Source organism: Serpula lacrymans (assembly GCF_000218685.1).
Source record: "Serpula lacrymans var. lacrymans S7.9 unplaced genomic scaffold SERLAscaffold_4, whole genome shotgun sequence".
In the NCBI taxonomy this organism is placed as follows: Eukaryota; Fungi; Basidiomycota; class Agaricomycetes; order Boletales; family Serpulaceae; genus Serpula; species Serpula lacrymans.
Genome location: NW_006763293.1, coordinates 984117 through 1000987, shown reverse-complemented (window position 1 = coordinate 1000987; position 16871 = coordinate 984117). Strand labels below are relative to the sequence as shown.

General features: G+C 46.5%; 7 protein-coding genes across 7 annotated transcripts; 5 read left to right on the top strand and 2 right to left on the bottom strand.

Annotated features, from left to right (window-relative positions):
* Window positions 1-887: 887 nt before the first annotated feature.
* Window positions 888-3035, top strand: SERLADRAFT_460630 (uncharacterized protein; the record flags this gene model as incomplete). The annotated part of the gene is made up of 5 exons (XM_007315388.1): window positions 888-1527; window positions 1609-1678; window positions 1734-1769; window positions 1959-2266; window positions 2337-3035. The coding sequence occupies 5 exons, from the start codon at window positions 1328-1330 to the stop codon at window positions 2659-2661; spliced, it is 939 nt and encodes a 312-aa protein (XP_007315450.1).
* Window positions 3036-3176: 141 nt separating this feature from the next.
* SERLADRAFT_460625 (uncharacterized protein) lies at window positions 3177-4476 on the top strand (the record flags this gene model as incomplete). Its single annotated transcript, XM_007315387.1, has 3 exons — window positions 3177-3419; window positions 3479-4207; window positions 4267-4476. The coding sequence occupies 3 exons, from the start codon at window positions 3218-3220 to the stop codon at window positions 4326-4328; spliced, it is 993 nt and encodes a 330-aa protein (XP_007315449.1).
* Window positions 4477-5130: 654 nt separating this feature from the next.
* Window positions 5131-6803, bottom strand: SERLADRAFT_446582 (uncharacterized protein; the record flags this gene model as incomplete). Its single annotated transcript, XM_007315386.1, has 4 exons — window positions 5131-6205; window positions 6268-6346; window positions 6402-6524; window positions 6583-6803. 4 exons carry the CDS (start codon window positions 6801-6803, stop codon window positions 6023-6025), a joined length of 606 nt encoding a protein of 201 aa, XP_007315448.1.
* Window positions 6804-7515: 712 nt separating this feature from the next.
* Window positions 7516-9142, top strand: SERLADRAFT_435130 (uncharacterized protein; the record flags this gene model as incomplete). Its single annotated transcript, XM_007315385.1, has 8 exons — window positions 7516-7554; window positions 7622-7661; window positions 7716-7735; window positions 7788-7802; window positions 7855-7893; window positions 7951-7979; window positions 8859-8907; window positions 8960-9142. 8 exons carry the CDS (start codon window positions 7516-7518, stop codon window positions 9140-9142), a joined length of 414 nt encoding a protein of 137 aa, XP_007315447.1.
* Window positions 9143-12058: 2916 nt separating this feature from the next.
* Window positions 12059-13540, bottom strand: SERLADRAFT_460620 (uncharacterized protein; the record flags this gene model as incomplete). Its single annotated transcript, XM_007315384.1, has 3 exons — window positions 12059-12484; window positions 12536-12933; window positions 12982-13540. 3 exons carry the CDS (start codon window positions 13528-13530, stop codon window positions 12376-12378), a joined length of 1056 nt encoding a protein of 351 aa, XP_007315446.1.
* A 399-nt stretch (window positions 13541-13939) lies between these two features.
* Window positions 13940-15455, top strand: SERLADRAFT_435128 (uncharacterized protein; the record flags this gene model as incomplete). Its single annotated transcript, XM_007315383.1, has 2 exons — window positions 13940-15201; window positions 15254-15455. 2 exons carry the CDS (start codon window positions 13940-13942, stop codon window positions 15453-15455), a joined length of 1464 nt encoding a protein of 487 aa, XP_007315445.1.
* A 327-nt stretch (window positions 15456-15782) lies between these two features.
* Window positions 15783-16730, top strand: SERLADRAFT_460616 (uncharacterized protein; the record flags this gene model as incomplete). Its single annotated transcript, XM_007315382.1, is given in 3 exon segments — window positions 15783-16047; window positions 16103-16261; window positions 16276-16730. The coding sequence occupies 3 exon segments, from the start codon at window positions 15843-15845 to the stop codon at window positions 16281-16283; spliced, it is 372 nt and encodes a 123-aa protein (XP_007315444.1).
* Window positions 16731-16871: the final 141 nt, after the last annotated feature.

The window sequence follows — 16871 nt, the reverse complement described above, 5'->3', positions numbered from 1 at the left end:
GTTTTCGATAAATCGACAGGGGTGTCAAGACTGTGTGAGTAACTCCACTCATCAGGGCGATGAGACTATAGGATATCATTTGTCGAAACGTATCAAATGATCGGTGAAGCTTGCTGATCATTTAGCCTCGGTCAAAGAAGACAGCCGAACGGTACGACAGGAAACAGCGAGGAATCTTCACAAGATATGTCATTACTTTTCATACGGGCGCCAACAACGGTAAAGCCAGGGTTTACGTACCTCATTCACACTTCCCACCAGCACAACGAGGCTGTCAAGAATCTGTCTAATAAAGGAACAGATGTTAGAACACAAAACGGCACATATACTCCACCTGTGGTATGCAACTGAACAAAAAGCAAAGTTAAACATGTCTCCGATGAAGAGCAGTGCGCTTTGAGGCGTAAAAGATATCAGAAAACACCTGTGTTTGTAGTATAAAATATAGCGCAGGTAACTCGCGGGGCTTGACTTGCTTAGCATAGTCTGCTTGCTGTGGTGACCGGTCTTCAAGCTTCATCGGCCACATCAAAGGAGCAATGCACAATATGATATCACGCCTTCAAAGATACGGAGTTCAGGGCCACCAGGAGTCGTGGATTACACGGATGAATATTTCTGAAATACTGCGGTCACACCCAATAGTCATCGAAGTAGAGCTCACCGATGATGAATGGCTGTAGACCAATTCACAGACGGAAACGATAGCTCCTGGGGTTGAGCTGGCGAAGATGGGTTATGGAAGAACCATGTGGAGATAAAACCACGTCTGCCAGGAGGGCGGCATCATGAAAAAAGACATGAATTTTAGAACAAAAATACACAGGAATCGAGAGCAATGAATGATGATGTGTAGATCTACGGATTCGAACACATCATGGGATGGACACAGTAATTTTGATAGGCCTGAATGCTGTTGCAGTGGCCTGGGGGCAAAAGTGACCTGCGCTTTGTTTGTGTATTGGAGAGCGTGCTTGGTTTGGATTTTGTTTTATCGTGTCTTCCACAATTTGGACATTGTGTCGCTGTGTATTGTAGGCAGTGGCTGCAATTGTAAACAACAAACCTCCACCAAATTATAGCTCACCATCGTCCAGGATTTCTGCAGGAATGGATACTCGCTGTCCCTATCAACGTCGAAGGGCATTCTGTGGGGAACCGCATGGCCCGTGCGTTCTACTCTATTTCTCACGCATGACATAAGCCACCATCTGTTGGCATCCCGTTCTTTTCCAACATCAACCACCGCCCTCCGCCATCATACAGCAGAGAGGACAGCAATTTTCAACTAGCACCTGTCTTCTTCTTCAATTTCGTGCTGGAACTCATGATGTCTCAACAACCCCCACCAACGGTCATGCCAGCCAATATGATGCCACCGCCAGACCAACCCGACTTGTCGCAAGCCAACTCGTATTATCCACAGGAGCCAAACGACCTTACTGGTGGCCTACCAATTAACCTCGACTCATTAAGAGATGGGCCACCGGGAAGCAAGCCATTTTACCCTTATTCTACGCTTATCCGGTATATACCTTCTGCATTTTCGCTTCGTATGACGTGCTTCAAAATCTGACCTTTTCGTGTTTGTCCTATCAACATAAACAGATATGCTATCAAGGGCTCTCCCAACCAAAAACTACTCCTAGAAGACATTTACTATGCGATTGAGTCTCGTGTAAGCCAAAACTGGGCTAATGCTCTGATTTTTTAACTCACGTTTTATACAATAGTTTCCTTATTTTAGATCCGCACCTTCTGGATGGAAAGTAAGCGATTTTGGCTCTATATTACATGCATCAATATCCTTTATAATGTCCAATTTACGATCGCGTTTGTTCACGTCGACGCGGGACGCGACCGCGATGTTGATGTTTGATTGTGTTCATATTTGTTTTGTTTCACTATACTACCCAAAACAAAGTCAACTTGCTAATCCCCGCGTCTCAATTATGTAGAATTCTGTTCGGCATAATCTTTCTCTCAACCCTTGTTTTGAAAAAGTTCCCCGCCCTTTGACCGACCGTGGGAAGGGCTCCTATTGGACGGTGAATGATAACGTTGACCCCCGGACTGGAGTACATCGTGTTCGCAAGAAAAAACCCAAGGGTCAAAAACAAGGTCGCAACTCCGAGGAGCAGGATGTAGACTATCATCCTCCTGAACCTGCCTTCAGCGACCCGCATCAATTCGTCCAACCTCCTATGCATCCAGATGATGCTGGCCCGAGCAGACAAGCGCCATACCCTCCTCCGTATCCACCACCGTGAGTGTCTTATGCCCTCATCTATTTTCTTCATGTTCTTATAGTTGTGGCTTTTCCGTCATGATGGTAGGTTTGATCCGGCATTCTCCATGATGCCCCCTGGAATGCGTTTCCCCCCTCCCCCTGCCATCTCCCTTGGCCCAGACCAATTTGAAGTGGACGAGCATGGAAACATTAACTGGAGGATGTCGTGGATGAAAGAACTGGGACACCTGCAGCAAATCACGGCTGAACAGGAGAAAGCGGGAGTGGATGAGGAGTGGTATAGGATGATGCTAATTCGTGTCCGCAGCGCTCTCATGACGCCTTATGCTCCAGATGGCATGCATGTCGCTGGTGGCCCTCCATCTGCGATGCCCCCTCACGTACCTCCAAACGGTGAACTCCAACAATAGTCACCTAACCCATATCCTGCTCTATGGCTAGATGTTCGCATTCCCGACCGCGACGACGTAGCCTATCCACCTTGGACTTTGTTTTCGAATTCGCCTATAAAATCATTCTCGTCCTACGTCATGTGTCTGTGGTATAAACGGTTACTGTTCCAACTATTACTTTTCACCAGTATTTTTGTTCCTTCGTACTTCTCTTCTATTATTGCTGTCTGTACTATACGACCAATCGGAATGTTATCGCCATTATGACGCCTTTCGTATTAAATTCGTAAACAGTTCCTTGATGAGTCTTTACTTTATGATAAACCGTTTCTGCATGAGTCACCTGGTCCAGTTGGTCGCCACATTAACAATGGGAGCCAGTTATGTCTTCGCCTTTGTTAGTCGTTGCGAGGTCGCGAGTGCCAGTTGGGTTCACGGCCGAATGGCCGACTATCCGGCTCCGACATTGCCTCACTCAGCAGCTTATCTAAGCGGCCCCATGGCCTCATACTAATAATCAGATTTTTGTTCCTGACCCGAACTGTCTGTCTAGTTCGTCTCGCTATCGTCCCCAATGGCCCCCACAGCTGTCTACGTTCCTTCTGCCATTCCACAAGACCACCGTTCTGCTGTCGCCGCTGTTCCCGCCAAAGGACCTGCACTCGCTATCGGATCTCTCGTTACAGCTCAAGATGGAAAATACCAATCTGTCATTTCTAATCTCGACGAAACCAGACAGGTGGAGAAACAGATGCTGGACAGATTGCTCGATGGAGGTATGTATTACGAATTCCTCCTCGATTGACATGCGGAATGCTGATGCTTTACCTGCAAGCCACGGTGTTGACACCTTTGACATACTCCTCTGTCCATGTGATTTTGACCCCACCAGAGTACGAGCGTCTAATGCCTTCCCTATCATCTTTGCTTTCTCAACTTCTGGACGGTCTTACTCCGTTGGGAACGTTGCATTTACTCAACCTTACATCTGGTTTTTCGACTCTCCCATCAGAGCTCACACTTGCTGGGTTCACCATTCTATCCACTTTCACCGAAGAAGGAACCCTCATCGCTCAAAAGCCTGCACATTCCGTCGGCACCAAACTTTCTATTGAAACCAAGTCTACAGCCATCAACGGAGCCGGGGCAGCCCCGTCTATGGCATTACCGCGACGCAAGTTGGATGCGGAGCGCAAGTCATCTAAGAAGGCCCTATGGACTTTGAGTTCTCCATCCACACCAACAATCGATGCTGAAGCTCTTCTTACTGCGGCGGACAAGGAACGGCCGGTTGCTATATGCGAGCCCGTGAATGCCAGTGCCCCTCGGCGAAAGAAAGCATGTAAGAATTGCTCGTGTGGTCTTGCTGAGTTGGAGGCAGAGGAGCTGAAGCAAAGCAAGGTGGTGGTGCTTGATGGCTCAGAGAGCGGACAGGCTACGGAAGTCGCACAGGGTGAGAAAGAACGGTTGATAGATGCTGCGAAAGCAGCACCCAAGGCGACGAGCAGCTGTGGAAGCTGTTTCCTTGGGGATGCATTCCGATGTGCTGGATGTCCCTACCTTGGTAAGTATTATCAGATTACATGCATTGGTCTTCTAAACGTTTGCATTTTATCTCCGCAGGTCTGCCGGCATTTAAGCCTGGAGAGAAGGTGGAGATCGACTTTGGGATGGACGATCTGTGAACTGTGTCATATTAATTGTTTACTTGCTCTCGCAGCACGTCGTTGATATGCGAAACATTAAAGTGTTATTTATGTAGATGCTGCAAGAACTACTGTATTGTAATATTTTTGTTCAAGGCAAACGAATATCAATTGTATGATAGTAACTTAGTACAAGTCTGAGTCTTAAGCTCATCCTGCTCCCGGGCCGACACAAAGAATGCCGGAGCCTTCGACTCGATTACCTCTTAAAACTTTTGCCAGTGAAGGAGACCTGGTCACCCGTACTAGTGCAAATGGCGGATGTGCTTTCTGGACCTGAAGCAAGCTCTTCATCCTCTTGTCAAGCTCTGTGCAGTATTTGCAACTGCTCATATTCCAAATACACTTGTCCCCGATGCTCGCTTCAAACATGCTCACTGGCATGCTCAGCTGCCCACAAAACTCGCAATCCATGTTCAGGCATTCGCGATAGAGCTAAATATGTTCCTATGAATAAATATGGATGGGGCACTATGATGGAAGACTATGTGTTCTTGGAGGATGTCGGAAGGCAAGTAGGCTCGTGGGGAAGGGACATAGCAGTAGGTGGTTTGGAGACGAGAGGAAGTGACCGTGGTCGTGGAATGAGGAGAAGCCGAGGGAACAGAGGTGCAGGGAGACGGGGTATAGGAAGACACGAGGGCAAAACCAAGAGAGATATTCTAAGAGTGCAGCTCGACTACCGCGATATAGAAGTGGAGATGCTTTCAGAGGGAATGGAGAAAAGGAAACAGAACCAGTCAAGCTGGGATTCCAAGTGTGTATCTTTTTACTCTAATCCTTTTTTCGAACTCAAAGTATGTTTCGGTAGGAATAAAACAGTTTTTTTGACTATCGAATTCATGTTCCATCCTCCTGTCGATCCTCTTGGTCCTTCATCAACAGATCCTAGCCCTACGTTCACTCTGCTGACTCATCGAAACAACATCGATAAACCACTCCTTTCTCTCATCCAGAGTCATGTAGTTGAACGGAACAGATCGAAAAGAGACGATAAAATACCTGCGTGGACAAGGTCGCTCGTACACCCAGACCCAGAAGACCCAGAAGCTTTCACGTGTCCGCAGTGTTTTATCAAAGCAAAACTAGACCCCTTGTTAGGTCCGCAAACCGCATACTACAAGCTAGACCCAATGCAGAAACTATCGACTCTCCTACAACACACCCACTTCGTGGAGTTCCCCACAATCGAGGTCTGGGAGGAAGGTGCATTTTCAGGGACGACAGTTGATGCACAGGGTACTGTTACTCGTAGTAATGAGGGAGAGAGAATACCCAAACGACGAAAACTAGACGTTAATGCAGGGAAGAAGGCCATTGCGGGTTTGCTAGGAGGATACGGAAGTGAAGAAGAGAGCCCCGTGGCCGGAGGTGGACTAACCTCACTTGGAGAGTATGCGGCTAGCGACGAAGATGGTTCAGTGTCCATAGATACGGATGACGAGGAAGACGAAGGAGTGGAAGATGGACCGGATGACAAGGAAGAAAGTGCTTCAGAAGAGGATGTCACAGTGGATCCTGCTACATTACTGGACCTAATGAAGCGAACGGGAGCCTTAGATGAAGACGGTGATGTGGATCTCGCGGATTGGGATGACGACTTGGAACAAGATAAACCTTGATACTACTCCTATTACCAGTCATTGGCAGAAGTTGAAAACCAATGCTTTATATCACAGGTCCTGCCGTCTCAGGTCGAGTAATCCTTTCATGAGCAGTTGAACTTCTAGTACCGCATCCACCGAGTGGCTGAGAGGCGTCTCTTGCGTGTTGCGAATGGGTGACGCTGTTTTGACCTCGACTTCCCATAGTGTATCTGCGTGTGCTGGGATAGGCTGCTGGGTTTTTGGGTCAACCTGATGAACATGAACCTAACGTCAAATTTGAACTAGTGCAATATATATGTATTGATGAGTACTTGTTCTTGTTGAAACATTTGGATTACAAGAATTCCTCGGCGAAATACATATCCACGCTTATAGATCTGGGAGCGACGGCTAGTGAAGACGTTGGGGTCGAGCATACAGGTGGACAGGCTCACGAACCACTCACATATATCCCAATGCTGATGCAAAGCTGAGCGCGTCACCTATAACTTGACAAGTTGCCCATGGTCGAACGGTAGCCTCTGGGTGCACGCGGACAGACTCTGGTTTGAGATACGAAAATAGTGCCCTTCCAAGACCAGTCTGCAAATGGCAAAAGAAACGCATTGATCAGGAGAAGGACTTACCAACCAGACGACGGTTCAGTGAGCTCTTTCCTGGCTCGTAGCAGTACTGGATCACTTCCCGAATTCTTCTGGGCCTGCGCATCAAAAGGCTCGAACACGATTTCACGCGCGTGCATTGGCTGGGATGACTCGCTGTGAAGTGTTATACGGTTGAGGATGGCCTTGAGATCCTGAGAGAAAAATTCGCCAAAAAGTGCGACTTCGTAGAAATGCGCAGACATGACGTTTTGATGAGTAGACAAGCCCGCTGCAGTTTCCCTAAAATGCGTTAGATCTGAAAAGTAAAAGGATACGTCGATGGATGAGCCCTTTCGTAAACGCAGCCGCTAACCAATGCTTGAAGTCGCTGGTCCCCAACTTCTATGGAAATTCCCGACACAGCGAAGGCAGCGTTGACGCCAACCGAACCGCTCACTTGCTATACGACCATGTAGTGTTGTTCATTGACGCTACATGTCTCTACTGTCGCACTTGAATTCACATCGATTCTTCGCTGCTTCTGATAATATAGATTATGCTACTTTATACCAATAGCCCGCAGGATATCCACTATTCCAATTTCATCGTTAAACGAACCTCGCAGTGTAACAACTGTGACATATCACAGCACTCTCTGACCGTCCGATGCTTGGGAAAGAAACAGATAAATTCCTGGGCATCAATGATCAATGGATCGATCTACAGTCGTGATGTGTAATGATCATGGGAGTATTCTGGTTGGGCGCTAACTGTCGATATCCAAGCGCACTGGTTTAGATTCAGTCCTCACTACTCGTTACTTTGTTTCCCGTAGTAAAACTGGCTCCCTCGTTCTCAGCGCTGGCATTTTTTTTTTCATCTCTGCACTTCACAAAATCTAGGACGGACGCGTGTCGCCGCCCAAGTGACTCAACACTGGCGTAATACACTCGCCATTTAATCATAAACTTAGATATGGCAATTGCTGCTAGCGATGCTCGTGCCATTCATCTGGTTCGGTTGTGTCAACGTAGATGCTGAATGCTGTCTTACTCTAATGCTAATTGCTTATTGACGCAAGTTTATAGTGGCTCCTGCTTTTATCGCTTTCTATGATCATGGTGAGTACAAATCTATACTCCCGGAACTTACATACTGACCTCTCCCTCTCGTAGCACTTACATTGGACCGTGAAGTATGGATCAATCTTGTCCCGTAGCTTTATGGATCCGCTAATCTGCTCACAGGTGACCTTGATATGGGTATGGCCCTTCAATGTATATATGTATGATCACGTCTCATACCATCTCGTAGAAGTGTAATTTTGATCCGAGGGCTGTGTTATATCTTGTGGTACGTAGTGATACTACGATAGGACTGGGTCTCTCATACCTTATATTTCCCCCGTAGACGAGGTACTTTGGAGAACTTCTTCTACTGTGGGTGTCTGTTTGTTTTACTCTTGATTTCACGAGTTAGACTAACATACGTGACGTCAAAGTGCAAACGCTATAGGTGCTATCATCTCCTTCGTTACAAGAGATACATAACGACTGACACTATGTGAAGTATATGTGGGCCAATCAGCTGCGGATAAAGTTGGGTTACTCGCACTTACTATGTGAATTACTGACGAAGGTATCTTACAGAAGTAGGTGATAGTACAATGTATTGATTTTAAAGATTTTGATCTCGTCTTGACCATAGATGTATGCCAACGATTGGTCATGAACTATTATAAAGTAATGTTATTTCAGGCAACGAATATCTTCGCTTTCAGGCTTGGGGAACCGCTATCGTCATTTGGACTGTACAAGGTCCGTTTTACTTGATTCGTCTGATCATATCTTATGATAACATTGAACAGGTTTGATGCTTTATCGCGTTAATGGGGCCTATAAAAATGCGAAGAAGATGATCGTTGTCACATGTGTGATGAGTGGAATTGATAGCAATGTCAGTCATGTTAGGAATTATGTTCAATGTGGCTCATGGTAGGTGTCTGTGCCCTTACTGTATGCGCCCTCTTCATCTTGCTACTTCCAGAAGGGTCTATTCCAAATATATCTATCTGCTCTTCTTTGGACAGCAGGAAATATTTTTACATATTCACCATCCCGCTAGTCTCCCTCCAGAGCATCCTCACGCTTCTTCTCCTCTGGGCTGGTACAAGTCACGCGTGGGATATGCACAAGATCCTAGGTAGCTGGAGAGTAAACACGCCACTCGAACTTTCTCTGCGAGATTTTTCGTTATACTTTATCCTGTGAGTTCTCTCCATAATATACTGACACGATTCCCTTCCTCATTTCCTTCAGCATCGTCACCGTGTACGGCGTCGCTGCCAAGATTTGGCTTTCAGAGGCAGTGAGTGTGGAGTAATCCTCTGGCCTTGACAATTTTCAGATAATTGTTGCAGCCTGTATGGAATCAAGTCCCTCAAGGCATCGCACTTACCACGGTGGTAATCGCGGGCTGCCGCATGGTGCTCAACCTTAGACAGGTCTTCCACAAACGTGATCTCTTTGAGGACGACTTACCATCCTCCGCGCCGTTGCATTTCATATCACCGTTCCCTAATGCCGAGACAGCTGACTTCTGATAACGAGCACGCATGTGTCTTAGGGGGGATGATCAAAGCAAGAGGTTCGGTGAGTACCGTGCCCATCAACAGTTCGCGTGGGCTGATTCCGAGCGGCGACAGTTATTGGTCATTTGTGCTATTGCGGTCGACAATTGTAGAGGCCACTGAGATGGGTCATTGCGAAGTCAACTCCCTGTGGAGGAATAACGAGTTATTTACAACGTACAATCTTCTCGTACCGAGCTTCTTCATATCTTCCTAACCCCTAATCTTATACTATTGATCCAAACTCTATGCTCGCGCAATGACAATCAGTCGTCAAGAGACTGCGGAATGTGAGATTTGACTGTTGTAAGTGTTCATTCATTACCTAGCACCCAGCACTAAATTAAAAAAAAAAATCATGTCATAGTGAAACGCGTGATATCCCACCTGGGTCCGTCTTACCAAATTTCGAAAGCCGACACTGATTACGATCTGCAAGTATATGACGAAGGTTCTATGCTGTGCATATACTAAGTGCAGACCGGTGCTTATAGACAACCTGTGTGGGATCGGATACCGTGGGATCACGATGCTCAAAAGATGGTGTTTTTGGCTGGTGGAAAGTCTGCCTGAAGTCGGCTCGAGATTGACTTAGTATGTTACAGAACGACCTCAACAACGCTTTGCGTTCCAGTGAAGACGACGAAGTCGCGATTGTGGAACAGAAAAGCTGCACGTGTGCTCACTTCCTCCTACTTTTCACACGGCAACGGTGTATCTGACCCAGCCGAGAATCCTGTGCCAACTTGAACGCGAGCACCATGGTAAACACTTCACCAGGAGTGTTCGAGCCCTACTTATCCAGAAGCTCGGCTTGTGGATCAAGGCATATTTCCATCCAACTCCAATCAATCGCAGTGATGAAGTTAAAGTCGTTCGAATATATACAAAGCCACTCACAATTATATGTCAGTCATGGTAGTATCGTTTCAACCGAGCGCCGCCGGCCCACAGCCACACGCTACCATTGGACTGACGGCACGGGGCTATGCAGTCAGTTCGTCTAATGCTGCTTTCGAAGGTTGGTAGAAGGCTGATCCGCTGATGGCGTTGTCGACGTGGAATTCGTAAAGCGGCCGCCCCCATGTATAAGTATATCACTGGCAGACAACCTGAGGCCTCATTGTTTGTCGTCTTTGTCCGCGACCTTTACTCTGATATACCTTTCAAAGCATAGGTATCACACACCCCTTGGAGTGCAACGACATTTCCTTTCATATTTAACCTGCATATCTATCTGTAGTCAGGTCGCTCTAACGATCAAATCCTCGAAAGCTCCGTTCAACGTCTTTAAAGGATTGGCCCAGATATATGGAAACTACTACATATAGTTCATGGTTGAGTGATGCAGAAGTCCTTCAAGCAATCAGGTACTGTCAATGTCAGTATCGGACTCATTTTATTTTGATTGGAACTGAGGGCGATGTCACTTATCTTAGTTGTTGCTGCCGTTGTCGTGATATACGACCATAGTATGTTAAAGTAGTATCTCACTTCATTCTCCAATATCATACTGACCTACTGGCATTTGCGTTCGTAGTTCTTACATTTGATCGGGAGGTTGGGCTTTCATGTTATCTTTATCTTTTTGTTTACTTACGCATGTCGCTGCCTTATCAAGATCAAGTGGATATGGGTACGAGACGTTACTGATTTCCTACGAGCGACCTAAAAAAAACTTCCATGCGGCTTAGATGAGACCTTGGTCTTTGTTGACGTATCTGTTTTTTGTGGTATGTTTGCCATAATGTCAAATCCATCCCCTATGATCAACGAAGTGTTAGTAGTTAACCTTCACCTTGATATCTAGACTCGCTATCTGGGGGATGCTGTCATGCTGTAAGCATCGGTTTACTATCAAAGTCAATATCCTCACGAATGATGTTCGATAGTGTTAGCGCTTTTGGTAAGATTGACTTTTCCAGTTCGTACGTATATCACTCAATAAAGAATGGCTCAAGTCTTTATGAGCACTGAGCTTACCGGAAAGGTTGGTAACTCGATCACGCACCTGCAATCGCTGTGACATTAAAATCCGCACAGATGTATGTCTACCTATTCCACGCTCGTATTTAATGTGCCTGAAGACTGCGAAACTGCTCCTGGATAATGCAGATGTATGTCAACTTCTTGTCCTATTTTCATTAAGTTAACCAAGCTAGTAGGTTATCGAATGCTTCAGTTTCAAGCTTGGGGGGTCCTCACATTACAATGGTCTGTGCAAGGTTCGGCTATCCTCCCTATCGCATGCCATCTTTTACAAACCTTGCTCCAGGAAACATGCAACTGCGCATATATGCGATGCACCAACGTTCCAAGGTCGTCTGCATCTGCTTATTGCTGTGCTTCATTGCACAAGTAGCCGGCATCTCGACCATTCTAGTTGTACATCTCAATTCTGGTTACGGAGGTTAGCCTTTTTTTATTTTCAATATTCATGGGGGCACCATCATACCGATCGGTTCATATTAGCATCGGTCGAGCCAATCGCTGGAATTTCCATATGCACAGCGGTGAACATCACTCCTAGCTTCTCGCTCATATATCTTCCCGTAGCTTTTTTTGAACTCATTCTTGTCATCCTCGTTGCCCGTGTCTGTTTCAAGCACGTCAGGGAGATGCGAGCGGCACTAGGCATGTGGAAACTAAACGCGATACTCCGAATTTTGATGAGAGACAGTATCCTATACTTTGTATTGTATGTGACTAGCCAAAAGGTGAACTGCTTCATGATTTTTGACTTTATTATTCGTCTTTTAGCATGCTAGCGGCGTGTGCTGTCAACGCGGCAATATGGCTTGGCTTCCCAGTGAGTAATACTCCAATGCTTAAGGATAGCTTCTGATACGACATACAACGCACCTCGTCTTTTTTCTGCGCAACATGAAGTCGTCGTACATGGAGCTGCCCAATGCATTCATCGCCTCGACGGTTACGATATTAGGGACCCGCATGACTATCAGCTTCCGAGAAAACTATTCGCGTCCGAATTCAAAAGGAGGTGAACCAAGCATTTTAACAGAAGACTTTACATTTCACGAATCCGTAGAGCTGGACTCGATAAATAATGCGTCGGATTGTTGACCATAGCATTGGCAGCCTATTACAGGTCACATATCGGAAGGTATTAATGAATTATCATATTGTTATAATATATAAAAGATAGGAGGTACTGTCATTGTTTTTGTATTGCACCAATATATGCTCTATAGTTTCCATACTTCATGTGGCTTATATCCCATTTCACCTATAATACCGCCAACTGCCCCCTGTGAAAAGTTTCTACCATAGGGCCCAGCAATAGCACTTATCATCCTATAACACGAGCTCAGGATATTTCAACGGTATATTAAATGATGTACTTACGGCTCTGGGCCACAAACAAGAAACAATATCTTCTTGTCGGGCGGTTTCAGCGGAGCTGTTGCTCCCGTGAGCAGTTTTTGCCACCACGAATAACTATTGTCCATCCCTAGCGAAGACTGTATAGCAGACTTGTCTATGCGACCAACCAGGATTTTATTATCAGGAAGATTAGGGTTTTGAAGGCCTTCCAAGGAGTCCACGAAGAACTCCAATCTGAATTTGTCCGAGTGTTTAGCAGCCTGTTCTAAGAGAGGTTGAAGCATGGTAGACGGTGGAAGATCAGCACGTGTCTTCGAAGAGTGCAGTAATGTATAGCGTGTCTTGTTCTTTGCCAAGTTCTCTGACATCACGTTGTGCACGAGTTGATAGAATGGAGCAAGTCCAGTCCCTCCTGAAATCTATAAATCGATTCAGATTCCTCCGAAGGTAATGAACACAGAGCTCACCATTACAATTTCGTCCCAGTGATCTTCTGTCCAGGGCCATGTAGTTAGAGGGCCACGTATCTCAATCGAATCACCGATATTTTTTGAATGTAGCCACCGACCTACTTCGCCCTTTTCATATTTTTTTATCCATAATTTCATGTGACCATTATTGTCTATTCCCTCAAGAGGAGTATATTGCCTTTCGACCTGGATATCGTCATCTTTAATAAATATAGACCAAATGGGTGCAAGAGATTGGCGACCATTCGTAGGTACTAATTCTGGTGGGACGGCCAATGTCAATAGCTTGGTGTCCGGACCGGATACGGCAGTAGATATTAGAGTAGTGGGCGTAAAATGAGAAGGTGCTAAGGATTTCGAGCGATATGTTGGCGCAGACCTGGACTCATCGGGTAGCAAGAAGTATGCAGCAATTCCGATTCCAATGCCACCAAAGAGCAAGAAAGGCCCCGCCTTCCGTAACCCATTAGAGACTCCTGATGAGAGCCTGCGTGCACTGACGATATGGCGTCTGTTGTGGGTACAGCAATTCTTGAACCGCAACATTCAAGGTCATGGAAAAAAGTGTTGAGTTCCCCATTTGGTATGCCCTGGAGGCCGTTGCCACACAACTGCAAACACACAATACGACAACACCAACTTGAAGGTCATCTGTGTTTTCGGAATCTGCAGCCATTCCACAGTTTTATCCTATCACTCCCGCCGTGTTGCTTGACGGCGGGTCTAATTTCTGCTTCACGAATCTTACGTTGTAACGATATTTATTCTAGCCACTTTTAATCACTGGGTAATGAGACACTTTAGAAACCCAACATGCAGTTATACTTCTTGCCAGACTAGCCCAACCTTTTCTGCGACGCCGGCGACGCAAGCGGTGCACATCACTACCCCAACGCTCCTTTTGAATGGACTTGTACGCTCCGGACGTCTCGAATACTCCCCTTTTGATACCGGCATGGATTCTGACTTTCAGTCCAACGTGGCCAATTTTGACAATTCTTCGTTTTCTAATACACGTTCAATCCTTACTGGTCTTGGTATCACCTATGGAAATTTATCAGAAGCTACACAAAATATGTCTCTACTCGACATCAGCAACCGGCAGGAGGTGATCTCGTCTTCTGACGTCGCTGTGGTCAAATGTTACATGAAGCGTTCAGCAAGTAAAGATTCCTTTTCGTCTAGTAGCGACTTTTCACCAACGACTTTCTGGGCCTCTGACAACGACTCCGGTAGTACCCACGAACGGCTAGAAGGTGTCTCGGAGGCGCTGCAACGTCATCTTGGCGTTAGATCTCCTCTCTCTCAAACACGTGCTTCGTCATATTCACCATGGAACAAGCATACATTTGCAGATTCGACTGACTCTACTGCCTCAGAACGTAACGTATCACGGGCCTTAGCGCTTCACGATACCCCGAATCACTGCAACGCACCTGGAATCTTTGCAGATGTGAACATGTTCAGCATGGCAGCACTGGAGCAGGAAAATAATATTGGAGTCAACCCCATGGATACTGTGGGACAATTACCAGACTCTGTGGTATCTAACGATATGACGGTGGATAGTGTTCAAGCAGTACAAATCCATCCGCTGCCGCCCTTGTCTCCTCACTGTTCACCTCGCTTATCTATACGTGACAAAGAAGTGTCGTTCTCGGAAGTGATCAAAGATATTGTGGCTATCCTGTCCAATTCTGTTAAGGATGAAACCCTGCAAAAATCAGACCTTAATGGGACCAAAGCAAGTCCTGCACACCGCATTGAACTAGACAAGCAAATGGAGTCGGCTGCGGCGGTTATTTCTAACGCTCAAATTGACCCGCGTTTACTTTCAGCGTCGATGCAAGGGAATGACTTCCCATCTAGTGGTGTTCTACCACCCCATGAAACCTTTCAGACGAATGGCGGGCAACTACCTCTCAAGATGGATACATATGATCCTTCCTGTCATTCCCCAATTCTCAATGCCCACCTCGGCATCGGATTAGATGAACTGATATTTAGAGCTGACAGGTACAGGATGCGACATCCCGGAGAAGAAGTCGACAAACAATGGTTGATGCACTTTGCTGGCAAGTTATCTGAACGCGGGGAACTGCTTGATGAATTCCGCTGTTACGTCGCTGGTTGCGAGCAGAAGAATAAGCGCAGGGACCACATCTTGGTGCATATCGGTGCACACATAGATCAGAGACCTTTCCAGTGTGCAGTTTGGTATGTTTTCCGTGTATTTTGACACCAGATACAGAACTGACATGTGTGGAAGTCCAATGCGGTTTCTGCGGAAGAACGAGTGTAAACGTCATGAGGCTAGTCACACAGGCTACAAACCATACACCTGCATGATATGTCTTGAAGACAAAAGTTTTGCTCGTCAGGATCTGCTGAAGAGACACCTTAAACGAACTCACTCTATCGGCAGTAAGGACGATGGAAGGCGTCCAAGGAAGAAAATGAGGGTGGATTGAAAGTTTATTATATGCACGTATGCCAAATACTATGATAGTGGTCAAGTACTGCTTGTGCTCTATAAACAATGAATCCTAGATATATTTTGTGCGGATTCCTGTTAAATGTTCGTGTCATGAATCGACTTCCATTTTATGATAAATATAGGGCCATGAAAACGCATCGGAAGACTAGCAGTTGGCAGCCAGCTGTGATTCGGGCATAATATTTCAAGTTACACTTGAAGTCGGTACTAGTAAACGTAGACAGTCGCGGACTGTGGAATTTGTCAAACGAACTCGGCACCGATGTGGCTTTGCGTGACAGCTGCGTGACATTACATTCTCACGCCTTCTTGTCTTGTTGCTCCAGTTGTATTTTGTGTGAGAAGAGGAAAGTAGAACGAAATGTCAACAAGAGGCCGGTCTCCTTCTCCACGCCCCGTCCAGGATGCAGATGTTGACATGGAAAATGAGGAGAACGGCGAAAAAAAGGATGCCAAAGTTGTCGTTGTGAATGGCCTTTCTCGCAATGTGGTTCATTCACATCTACAGACAATATTCGGTTTTTATGGAGAGATTACAAAGGTTGATTTACCCTTATTCTTGAAGTGTAAGCAATACCTGGTCTTTCAAGTACGCTTCCTTGCTCATCGATTCCCATGCAGCCGGTCAGAACAGAGGAAAGGCTGCTGTGGAGTATGCCGACTCAGCATCAGCTAATAAAGCTGCATCGCACATGAACGGAGGTCAGCTCGATGGCCTGGTTCTAAAGGTCGAGCTATCCGACCTTCCAATCCGCTCGCGTTCGCGCTCTCCTCGTACACGGCCTCCCCGCAATGGACGTGACCGCGACCGCCCTCGCTCTGTCTCTCGCTCCCGTTCTCGCTCACGATCCCCACCACCCTACAGGAGGAGAGGGTTTGAACCTCCTCGCTATGCAGATAATTACAGAGCGAGAGGATATGGCCGCAGAGGACCCCCTGCGAGAGATACATACCGCCCAGCCTCCCGGTCTCGCTCACGCTCACCTGTGCGGGGTGCAGGCCGTCTTCCACCTAGAAGAAGATCTCCCAGCTACGAGCGCGGAGGGACAGGATACGGTCGTGGGCGACGAAGCCGTTCAAGGAGCTATTCTGTTCGCTCTAGCCGCTCTCGAACGAGATCAGTCTCACGTTCTCGTTCCCGTTCATCTTACTCCTCGTACTCGAGGTACAGCCGCAGCAGAACCCGGTCCAGGTCAGCAAGCCGTGGGAGGAGAAGTACAAGTAGAGATGACATTAGGGACAGCAGATCAAGGTCTCCCGTGTAAAAAAAAAGTAACATTTCTTGGTCACTCGACAAGATTGTGTATGTGCTATAAGTAATTATGAAAGAAAATTGCTTCATATACATAGCAGTCCGCTGAAGTCACTTAATGGGCATAAATATCTAGTC